Below are 12215 nucleotides of genomic sequence, written 5' to 3'. Positions count from 1 at the left end.
GAATGCTGTTTTAGGCTGTTTGAAGAAATCTTATAGTGCAATTTTTCGCAACTTTTGTCCATTTTTTGTCATGCAACATTTTGCAGCTTTTTCGATTTTTATTGAAAGTATTTTTGATTTTGGTGAAATACACGGCCAAATTCGACTGAAATACCGTAAATCAGCACTGAAATAACGCTCTTACGGGTATTTCGGGAGGTGAACCGGAAAGTTGACCGTTTTTTTTTAGTGGAACTGGGAAGTTGACCTTTTTTTAAGTCAACCGAAAAAAATGTGGTCTTTTAGTGCAACTTCGGAGTAAAAATAAATGCAAGTTTTTACTGCAACTTTTGTCAAAAATAAATGCAACTTTTCACGGATTTAACTGCAGCAAAAACTTGCCCTAGTCATTACTAAATTATTTCCATGGTGATATTCACTGTAATCGCTATTCAGATTTAAATATGAGCAAAGTCACTATATTCATAATTCTAATCGGCGTGTTGTTGTGGAGCAACATCTGGGACGCCAGTGCGTCTAAAAAGAAAGACGTCGCACGTAGGAAGAAATCATATCGGTATGTATAACATAGGCCTATGCTGAGGAGTATGCATGAGAATATTCGATTCCGATTCAAAATAACTATACAGAGCATCGAAATAGCTCTTCTTAGCACGTTTTCATTTCGACTATTTATGTAAACGGGCGGCCAAAAGTTTGTTCTCGGAGCAGTTTACAGTGCAGAAGTGAACTTCAAATTTTTCTGTGCTCTCATAGTTTGCTTTTTTATCACTATTCACGCTGGCTATTTATTAGTTACTTACAGTATCTCTTTAGCGTTATTTGCGGGATTCTTAACGCCATCCAACTTCCTAGCTCTAATTGCTTTGAAATCCTTTAGTTCATCTACTATGGAGGATATCAAAAAATAATTTCAAGGGGTATTCGAGCAACTTCATCCTTCTGGCACTGAGAAAACTTTTTGCAACAGCGATTTTAACGTTAATGTCAAAAGCGTGCATCGTGTGTTACGGCTGAAACAACCATGATTTTACATTGCCGTGTAATGTTCAGCGCGGCGAGATAGCGTGGTGGTATGATCCACAGCTGCAACACCCAATGGGTTGTGGGCCCGAGTCCGACCGAGGTCGACTCCAGAATTCCTATCGAAGCGTTGGAGGCTTATCTAGGCTCCGCCCCGCTCCGTGATCCGCGTAAGCGCTGTCTTATAAAAGCTTAGAAGTGGCATTGCTACAAGTCGATAAATACGGAATCAAAGATAAAGAATATCGGGCTGGTGTAAAATTACCAATGTAGTCGAAACATCATCAACATCAAACAAAACAAACATAAAAAAAGTGTAACATTATACTCGCCCCATTTACATTCAAAGTATACCTATCCACTATAGTGAATTTTTGTTTCTCATCTGCTGCAGCGTTAAAAGTTAACCGACTGTATATCTTGGATTGGTTCCAGCGAAAGCATTGTCCTCTTCATAATATGACATATAATAATTTATTAGCGCTATGGCGATCTTCAGTATTTTTCTTATGTATGAGACCCACAATAAGCAGGCGATAGTTTATAGGACTGGCTTAGTATGGTGTCGTATCCAGCAGTGTCAAAAATGTGTGGATATTTTTTGGTCTTTCCCTCCAATACAGTTGCGATATGTGCGCAAGGTTAGTCAAGTATGTTCATGATGTGGACCAGATTTCGCGACGTACGATTCGTTGAACATAATTTATGCGTACGTCGTTCCATAACATATTCCAGAATGGATTTCTTCGTGCAGCCGCTTTAAACACAACCATCGCAATGAAATGGTGTTCTTTTAAGGGATATACGCCATACATATGCATACATCTCGAAAGGTTGCGTAGGAATAAAATGTTTAAGAGTCCCTCCTTAACTTGACTTAGTTTCTGACGACGCTTGAAAGTGTTAATTATACATCTTTGCTTAGGTAACATTTTGTAGCTTTCCGTTTTTGCAAATAATAGAAATATCGCTAACTACTTTCACTAGAGAAGCCGCTCTTGGTACAACATGTGATTACAGCATGTGTTTTCTTTTTCGTCAGATAGCAAGAACAAACATGTAACCGTCATACACATGCACCTTTACTATATGTGTATGCGGGGCTGCAGACATCGAAAATAAAGCCCAATGAAATATTACGTTGAAGCATTGTAAATTGTAAGGAACAGTTTCAATTTTCTCACTTGGCTTTCCTCACCTGTCAGTACAGAAAATCAGCCTCGCAGTGGGACAATATCGGACTTGGAAAAATACGTAATTATCATTTGATCGATACGCGTTATTCAGTTCCTACACCGATCGCCTAGGCCAGGGGTGTGCAATTATTGTCCTCCGCGGGTTAAATGAGAAAATATGCACGTTGGCGGGCCGATTGGAAAAAATTAGCTATATTCTTCAGCGTATTTTAATTTGAATTCTAAATTACATCGTTTATAAATGCTACTCAGTGAATGTGTTGATATTAGGTAATGAGAAAGTGACGGTTGATGAAAAGAATATCTATTAGCTCTCAAGATTCGAAACAGTGTTAAACATGATACATTTTAGATCTCTTCAAACCCCTGTTGACGTTCTTCTATTAAGACTCTAAAACAGGGCTTCTCAAACGTTTTTAGGTACGCCTCCCTTTATGATAGTGAACAATTTCGGTTTCACTTATCATGATATCACAAAATATAAAAAATGCAACCAGAATGCTAGCAATCCCAACGGATAGTTGACGGCATGGAAGATTATGGCTGTTGATAAGAGAATTGTGAAACATCAACTTCGGACAATGCACAGAGCAACAACCATAAGCTGGGGGTATCGCGCGGAGCGCGAAAACATTTCCAATAAACTTCGGCTTCGCGCCACCCTTCTGATGCTTTCACGTCTCCCTGTGCGAGAGCCACTGCACCAAAATGTATATGCACCAGTACAAATCTTATTTTCTTGGTAGCTGCCTCCCGAGCAGCGTGCAGGTTAAATACCCTTTATGTTGAGCGAAGCTTGCAGTTTTTCTGATTTTCGCCTTCCCTTGACCACGTGTTTTGTGCTTTTGTCATAAGACCGACTTTAATTAAAATCCTTGATCTCGGCGATGTGATCGGCAAAACTGAAAGGATGGGTTCATCCCTGATTCCAGTATGCGAATACTTAGTGCTCTAAATTCCTTATCCTTTATGGGGGATAGACATCATGAGTCATATTGTAATCGCGAGCACTGATTGACTTGTTTTACGAATTAGAGATTTGGAAACATATCTCATCACAAATTGAAACACATACCGTATAATGCGTAATATGACAATGTCAACAAGGCAGGTTTCAACTAAATAACTATATGGAAAGAGTGATTTCTTGTGACTTCAATTGCTACTCAACTTTGCCACATTGCCTTTATTTTGAATCTGGATTCCGCATGCCAGGCAGCGTAATCGTGGCATATTAATGAACAGGCTTCAAAGTAAACGAATGTCCTGTTCATTTGATACGGCCTATGGTTTTAGTCATTCAAAAATGAAGTTTATGTGTTGAATTCCCAGCAACCTTTCGCGGGTCGTACAGAATAGTTTCACGGGACGCATTTGGCCCGCCGGTCGCACTTTGCCCAGGTAAGGCCTAGGCTATACCAGTGGTTCTCAAACTTGAGGTACGTCATTTGGGGGCGTGACGGCATTTGGTGGAATGGGGGCGAAGTCTCCTGAGATAAATAATGTTTCTTGAAGTCGGTATGAGTTTAATTTGCGCTGAAACTTTCAAGTTTGAAAAACGGCAATAATCCTAGATATATAGACATATTAATATTCTACATGTCAAAATTTAGTCGTACCATTCATAAATACACCGATGCTAGATTTTTACTGACACCCGACCTTGCACCGGTCAAAAGATGTCTCCGAATGATGAGTAATGAATGTGTGTGGCTATTAACCGACGCTTTATTGGTGTCGGTCATGATGCTGTCTGTCAAGCATATATAAGGGTGAAGAAAGTCGCAAAGTCAAAGTCGCAGTCATATGTGATATGCCATCTATAACATGGCTTTTGAATGTGAGAACCAGGGATTTAAATCGAAGTGGTTTACAACGTCGAGGTAGAATAAGAATGTCAGTTTCAAGAAGCGTATTTTATGCGAGCGCGACAGTACCCAATTGAAGTATTCTATTGCCAAACACCTGCGATCCGTAGAAAATAATTGTTGGTCCCGTGAAGAAGCGCCAAGTTTGAATGGCATGTGGCCCTCGCCATTGCTTTTTGATATAGCGGAAGATGGGTTACGTTCGAGCTTAGGTCAACAGGGTTTAAAGAAGAGATTATAAACCAAAATCAACGAAATACCTACACGTGCCACCACTCCACATGATTTTTTGACGAAATATTTAACTGCATGTTTTTTCACGCTCAGCGTGATATACTCCCTGCTCTTAATTATTGCTCAGTATATTGTCGGACTTTATATTTGAGAAGTCTCTCAACAGTCATAACCTCCCATGTCATCAAACTATTTCTTGAGATTGCTAACATTCTGGTTGCTCCTTTTCATATTTTTCGGGATATGACGATAAGGGCGCTACCTTCATTACCTTCAAGGGGGGCGCGTCTAAAAATGCTTGGGTACCCCTAGTCCGTACTGACGCTATTCTTTTTGCAAAGATTTCTCAAGCGATGTTGCAATTTTGAGAGAAGGCTGGCGACCTGTGGAGCACTAAGCAGGAATACGACCAAGAAAAGCCGCAAGAAATGTAAAAGAATCGGGAAACTTGTTACCAAATGCCAGGTGCTCCACAATTGTGATCAACCCGCTTTGAGATAAATCCCATACTATACGTTTAGTCCGGCCTAAAATAACACATTAGCACGGGTATTTCATACGGGTTTACGTGATTACAGTACCAAGCAGGACATAATCATAGGATCCATAATGTTAAATACCCAACCAAATCACGATCAGACGTGTTACAAAAACACACCTTATGCAGTATGCATGTGAAATTCTTATCAGTGATCCATCCAGTGATGGTGTCGAGGTGGCATAGTAGTATGTTCCACAGTTGAATAACAATGTGTTGCGGCTCAAGGTCCACTGCAGGAATCCTACCTATACGCGTGCTACTATAACAACAACAACTGCAACAACAGCTGTTGACATCCAAGCAACAGCATGACGAATGCCCCAAACTTTTCCCTTACAATCAATTGCTGGTTATCACTTCCAAATGGACGAGCTGCATCGCTCCTGACTGATTTTGACTGTTCTGTGTAAACGCGAACGTGAATATTGTGACGTTACGTGACGTCATATTGCTAATTCCAACCCTGCATTTCAGTGAAGTGATGTACAAGATACCTATAGCGACGTTTCAAGCTACATTATGCCACAATGCTGACTTTTTAAACACCACCAAATGTATCAACTGAAGCATTCAAATATTATATTGATTCCATAAAATCATTATCTCCGCCGGTTTGCCAACAATTTCGACGAGGTCTTGCAGGGGAATATAAGCTTACGCCTTAACGGTCGAGGCGAGACCGGACAATGTATTCGGCATCTGACTATTTCTACATTGATAGTGAGCAGATCGTAAAATGGGTTTCTAAACTTGCTACTGAGATTAACCCCATAAACAAGTTATACAGTAGCCTAGCCGATACCTCAATCGCACGGGTTTGGTTTTTATGACACAATAAACATGTCAACTCAAGATTGATCCCATACGCAGGCTTGATTTGTTACATTGGACAACGACGTATTCTTTATAACAATTTCAATGATTGGTTGAATAGGCATCATTCGCTGACTACTTACATGTAGTGTAACTCGTTCTTGATGTTGTGTGATTGCCGGTCTAGCTCACAGAAGAGAGTGATTAAATATTAACAAACGGAAAACTTAGTATTTCGAGCAAACCAAATCAAATAAAAATTTTGGCAAGGTGCATGCTGGTTTAGTGTTGTTGTTTTGTGTGCTGTCAGTGCCTTGCATAGAGTGGTCCAAAGTTGAAATGCAAAGACTTTGAACCAAAGATAATATAATGACATGGAAATTGTAATAAATGAAAAACATTCACAGTGCAGAACCTAGCAAGGTTGGTTTGTGAACCTGAACCTCTAAATTTCTGAAGTTCACACACAGTACGAGCACGCGAACCTCACGTTCACACAATCCCTAATAACGACCACCAACCTCACTTGAATAAGAAATACATGTAAACTACACCGAACATAGTACATAAACCTACTATATTCACAATTTTCTAAAAGTTCGCCAAATTTGTGCGAACAGAAGGAGTTCGTGTATAATATATTAGATTCACCTTGACCTTAGGCTATCAGTTGGAGTTCATTAATCGAATCTTCTCTTATTTGGTGATACGATGGCCAAGTCTCGACTAACGGTAGTCATTTTCACTACAAGCCTAATTAAAATATAGTGTCTACCAATCAGGTTTTGGAGGCCCAGTAATAGTATATAATATAGGAGCTGTTACTCTCTCCGTTCACCTCATTTCTTGTGCGTGAGCGAAGACTGAAGAGTGATCGTTGCACTAAAATGCTTCAGAAACTAATGATTGAATGAGGCTCAACTGCTAGTTGTCAGTTGGGACACGTTTTTTTTTATAGTGCAGTGTTGATTGGCTGTAGATATTTTTTAACTTGTGCATATGCATGAATGCAAATTTTCACTGCAACTTTCGGTAAAACTATAAGTGCAAGTTTCTTACGATTTCAGTACAACAAAAAACTTTCCCTAGTCATATCACTCATGACAAATCAAATGTATGAGTTGAATGTGTGTCGTAATATCCAGGGAACCCCTTGGATTGGATCAGAGAACCTCTGGGGTCTCATGAAACATCACGAAATATCAAATTTCCGATGTTGTATGATCATATGCAGCGGAGTATGAGAATAGTAAGTGCAACAACGATTTTTCACCAGAAAGGGCATTTTACACGATTAGAACCCTTCGTCGTAGTAAAAAGCAATGGAATTCACAACCCCCGTTATCCGTATAGATAGGTTGCTGTGTCCCTCGGTACAAGAATGTCAGGCCTACGATAGGTGAATCATGTGCTGCAGTATGTGTGACGACATCTCACGGACGCGATCAACCTCATTAATATATTTTTATATGTAACATTAACTACCACTAACGAGTTTAATTTTTCAGAAAAAGAATTGGAAGCCTGCCGAGTGTCGCCGTTTTACCGGTTGGACGCAACCGGTGGGTCACCACAAATTAATTGGCTGACATTTCTGCTGACGTAAAAAATAATTGCTGTTTCACATTGTACCGGCGCTATCCACTCAATACGAGAAAATTCGTTGTCATACATTAGTGCGCAGTATACTAATAGAGTAGCCGCAACTAACAGATCGCGTCACAATGCATCACTCGGGTTTCTTACTTAAATATATTTATAGCTATATATACCTAGATACCGCTGTGATGTACCAATGACACCGAGTCCACTTCCTTGCTTGGCGGGAGGGGTGGGGTTGATTGACCCATAGCGACACCTTAGGGCCGTAGTAAGGCGGCGACAAGTAGTATTGTCTGTGTTGTTATGAATAAAGCATTCCATATCGTTGAATATCCACGAATGTAGCAGCTCAACATAGGAAATGTACAATTTTCCTATACTTTTTACGCGAAAGCTGAGTACATTATTCGAGTAACAATACAGCCATCAGCAATACTACGGCTTTGGCAAAGGCCTATTTATGCCTAGTTTGTCGCTCAATTCTTCTCCACAAGTACGACTATCAATAAAAATCATAAAAATTTTGAAGGGAAATCATTGGTAAATGCTGCTGTACCCATAGATTAATTGATCCTGTCTTGGGTTGGTGTCTTATCGAGTTAGGCACGCTCCTAGTGTAATGGTTATGCGTCCGGCTTCTCGAGCGGTAGGTCGTGGGTTCGATCCCCGGCCGGGTCATACCAAAGACTCGAAAAATGGTATCCGCAGCTATCCTGCTAGGCGCTCATCAATCACGGATAGCATGGAGGAGAAAAAAAAACGGGGGCGCAGACTAGATGACCTCATGGGGCCGTATCGCAACTCCGTCGCCAAAGCATCTCGATGGTGCAGGCGAGAAAGAATATCATATCTCTCTCTCTCTACTAGATCCCAGTGACAGGATAGCGTATCGCTATCATCCCCAGGTGCACGTGCAACACTAATCACTAATATGTTGAGGGCGCCGAGCGAGATAGTGTAATGGTTGTGCGTCCCGCGGCTTCTCGATCGGTAGGCCGTGGGTTCGATCCCTGGCCGGGTCAGACCAAAGACTCGAAAAACTCGTATCCGCGGCTATCCTGCTAGGCGCCCAGCAATCACGGATAGCATGGAGGAGAAAAAAACCGGGGGTGCAGACTAGATGACCTTACTACAAAGGCCGTATCGCATCTCCGTCGTCGAAGCATCTTGGTGGTGCAGGCGAAAAATAATACCATCTCTCTCTCTCTCTCTCTCTCTCTCTTCAGTCTGACAGAGGTCGACCGCAGAATTCCGGCTCAAGTGCTGGCGGTTTATCTAGGCCAGGGCTGGCCAACCCGTGGCCCACGAGGTAATTTCCGAAATTAGTAATATCATAAAAAATGGATTTCACAGATAGTGAACTTGCAGGGTTAACCAAAAATTTGATTAGTCTGGACACAACACTTGAGATGTGATGACTAAAATATCAGTTCCGACGCATTGGTAGATCCATGAGCCAGTCACATTTCGGTAGATCTTTGTAAACTATACAATAAAACAGAATAATTTACGATAGATTTATCAAAAGTAAAAGTTTTCTACACGTTTCACGCAACATGTTGTCACTTGATTTCTTGCTTCTAATATTATTACCCCTTCGTGAAAATGTAAGAACTCCTAATGTATCAGATTGAGTCTAACTATATTCGCGATTACGAGACAAAGTGTCGTCCAGCATAAGCGACCTTGCGTTTGCGCGGCAGAAAGACCGTCGATTATACTGGTCTACAAGTTTCAACTTGTTTTTTCAGGTTTGGGTTTTGACAACTGATTTTGGATAATTTTGGGGCTCTGATTCCGAAAATGGGCTCGGATTTTCTCCATCACATCACGTTTTTGAGTTATGAAATATTCCTAATTTGAAGAAAAAATCAATTTTTGACCCCCTCTGTTTTCAAAACAAGGAAATCTGATGCAATAATCCAGCTATAGTTAGCAAACAAGCATTCTGTATTATATTCAAACAAATTTGCGTTGTATTTAATAAAATTTCATGCCTTGGAATAAAAAATAAGTAGGCAAAAGAGCAACTAACAAAGCTGGTGCAAGCGTGACATTTTATCGCAATGAACAATGAAAGAAGATTATCAGAACATCAAAACCGTTCTCGAAAAGTTGTAGTAGCATGACCATTAGGGCTGTTCAAAAATAACTTTTTTTCCTGAATCTTGCTGGTTACTTGATTAAATCGTTAGGTTGCCTTAAAAAACGACGCACACCAAATTTGAATTCATTCCAACCAATTTTCGCGGTTTTCGTAAGAGTTTGAAAATTTTGAATTTGCCTGAAAATGCAAAAAACAAAATTTTTCAAATTTTTCTGCTAACGCCATGAAATTGTTGGGCTGTCTTCAAAAACTATGCAAAACAAATTTGACTCAATTCCAAGCCGTAGAAGCGGAGTTATGTCAGTTTTTCTTTGATAATTCTAGGATTATCCTTGATCGGTGAATAATCCAAGAATTATCAAAGAAAAACTGAAATAACTCCGCTTCTACGGCTTGGAATTGAGTCAAATTTGTTTTGCATAGTTTTTGAAGACAGCCCAACAATTTCATGGCGTTAGCAGAAAAAATTTGAAAAATTTTGTTTTTTGCATTTTCAGGCAAATTCAAAATTTTCAAACTCTTACGAAAACCGCGAAAATTGGTTGGAATGAATTCAAATTTGGTGTGCGTCGTTTTTTAGGGCAACCTAATAATTTAATCAAGTAACCAGCAAGATTCAGGAAAAAAAGTTATTTTTGAACAGCCCTAAATTGACCATGGCTGGCTCATCTGTCTAGATTTGAAAATGGTGAACTTTTTGCTGGGGCTACACCGAATACCCATGTTTCCTATTCTGCCGGGACAGCAGGGTCAAGGATCACCACTGGAACAAAGATGAGTGGCCTCCAAGCAGAGATGAGCATGGATTAGGATTAGGTTTTGACAAAACAGGATTTGTGAAATTTTGTCGGATTTGGATTGGATTTGGATTAGACATTTTTTCCAGAACGGATTAGGATTTGGATTGGATTTACCTATTTTCTGGGAGATTGAAATGTCAGGTGACGAATGGCGACAAACTTTATTCAGATCAGTTATTAATGTACTTATGGCGCCTTGACGCCTGGAGACAACAATATCATACGTGATCAGTTTGTTGATATAAAAAAGATCCTCTTGCCTCCTCTTCACATCAAACTTGGTCTCATGAAACAATATGTAAAAGCTTTAGATTGTGAAGGGGGTGTTTAGAGGATATATGTTATGCTTTTTCTGGTCTCAGTGAAGAGACAAAAGAGCTGGGATTTTCAATGGACCTCAAATTAGGCGATTGTTAAAGGATTAAACCTTGTATATAATCAATGTTGCCATTCGAGGCTAGGGCTTGGAATGCTTTCAGTGCTGTTTTTAGGGGAAACAAAAAAGCAGAAAATTATAAAGATCTCCCAAGGGAGCTACTGCTTTGTTATGAAGATTTGGAATGCAGGATGAGCATCAAAGTTGACGATTTGAAGAGCCATGCGGATGAGTTTAGATAAAACCTTGGGAAAGTTAGTGAAGAACAGGGTGAACGTTTCAGCCAATATATTAAAATTATGGAGGCACGTTATCAAGGTCGGTGGGATTTATAGATTCACTTATTTCCCACACCAGTAAAAATCCGGTACAAGCAAGGACAAGGATGCAGTTGCCACCTGTACCTGGATTTTCGTATGATAGCCGACTATTGATGGAGTTGGAAAAGAGAAATTCTAGATGCTGTTCGTAAAAGAAAGTCCCTCAAAAGAGAATTAAGCTTATAAGTGAAGACCTCATATTTTATGAATGCTATTTTTTTACTGTTTCTAAACTCGCCCTGCCCAAGTCCTTGTCTTCAGAATTTCTGCACTTCGTTGGAATGTCTATGTGCATATTGTGTGAACTCTAGGCTGTAATTCAGATAATACCTTGCTAGTTGCTACTGTCCTATCCACATGGTCGTCGGCATAATGTAGCATGTAATTTCATTGTGGTTGCTCTTTTGCACGCCTATCTTTAATTCCGGGGCATAAAACTTTAATAAAGACAACTCAAATTTGTATGAATCTAACCTAGAATGTTTTTTTGCTAATTAAAGCTAGATTATTGCAGGTAAAACAGTGTTTATTGCATCAGAATTCCTTGTTTTGACAACATAGGGGGGGTCAAAAATTGATTTTTTTTTTTTAAAATAGGGATATTTCATATCTCAAAAACGTGATGTGATGGAGAAAATCTGAGGCCATTTTTGAATTCAGCGCCCCAAAATTATCCAAAATCAATTGTCAAAACCCAAACCTGAAATTTTGTGTAGACCAGTGTTATGAAACCTAGGCACAAAAGTAATGACGCATGTTGGTCGAAGCTTTCGATATCGATATGTTCAGGCGCCGAATAGTCCAGTCCGTGCAAACTGAACCCAGTGATATACAGCAGGCCAGCAATATAGTCGAGTGACAATATTATTGACCTATGAACTTCGAAAAATTGTCGCGCTTGGCGCGGCTAGTGGCCCGCGCAATAGTACGTCAATCGAATGTGGCCCTTTAGCTGGAAAGGTTGGCTACCCCTGATCCATGCTCTGGTCATGTGATATGCTTGAGGCCTGGTAGAATGCCGTACTACAAGTCGGCAGACACGAAATCCTATCGAAGATTATCGGTCATGTGTAAATGACTTTTGCCGTCGAATAAATCCATGAATACCACAAAACAACTATTAGAATCTCAGGTTCACGGAGTATATCGTGGATTTATCGGTTGCCGCTCCATACTGGCTTTGCCGAATCGCATTCTTCATTTTCCCATCCTGGTTATTGATTCTGGCTAAATGCAGCAGTATTTCTTAACCTCTTCTTATGGGCAAGCCGCTAAGTTTATTCGGGTGGTTGGCTTGACCGCCTATCATAGTTGGGAACAAGTCACTGCCTTCAT

At 40.1% G+C, this 12215-nt stretch overlaps 1 protein-coding gene across 1 annotated transcript; it reads left to right on the top strand.

Moving 5' to 3' along the window:
• Positions 1–321: 321 nt before the first annotated feature.
• LOC145444732 (uncharacterized) lies at positions 322–11085 on the top strand. Its single transcript, XM_080322745.1, has 3 exons — positions 322–556; positions 4663–4786; positions 7184–11085. The coding sequence occupies exons 1-3, from the start codon at positions 444–446 to the stop codon at positions 7262–7264; spliced, it is 318 nt and encodes a 105-aa protein (XP_080178871.1). The 5' UTR covers positions 322–443; the 3' UTR covers positions 7265–11085.
• The last annotated feature ends 1130 nt before the right edge of the window (positions 11086–12215 follow it).

This window comes from Botryllus schlosseri, chromosome 1 (genome assembly GCF_051294905.1).
Source record: "Botryllus schlosseri isolate E-star chromosome 1, Bs_hap1, whole genome shotgun sequence".
Lineage (NCBI taxonomy): Eukaryota > Metazoa > Chordata > Ascidiacea > Stolidobranchia > Styelidae > Botryllus > Botryllus schlosseri.
This window is presented reverse-complemented; position numbering and strand designations above follow the sequence as displayed.

Bases quoted from the DNA above. Each gene is read 5' to 3' on its own strand.
- LOC145444732 (XM_080322745.1), top strand. From the start codon at position 444: ATGAGCAAAGTCACTATATTCATAATTCTAATCGGCGTGTTGTTGTGG. The intron at 557-4,662 runs GTATGTATAACA...CTTTTTGCAAAG, and splicing joins CGTAGGAAGAAATCATATCG to ATTTCTCAAGCGATGTTGCA. The intron at 4,787-7,183 runs GTGCTCCACAAT...TTAATTTTTCAG, and splicing joins AACTTGTTACCAAATGCCAG to AAAAAGAATTGGAAGCCTGC.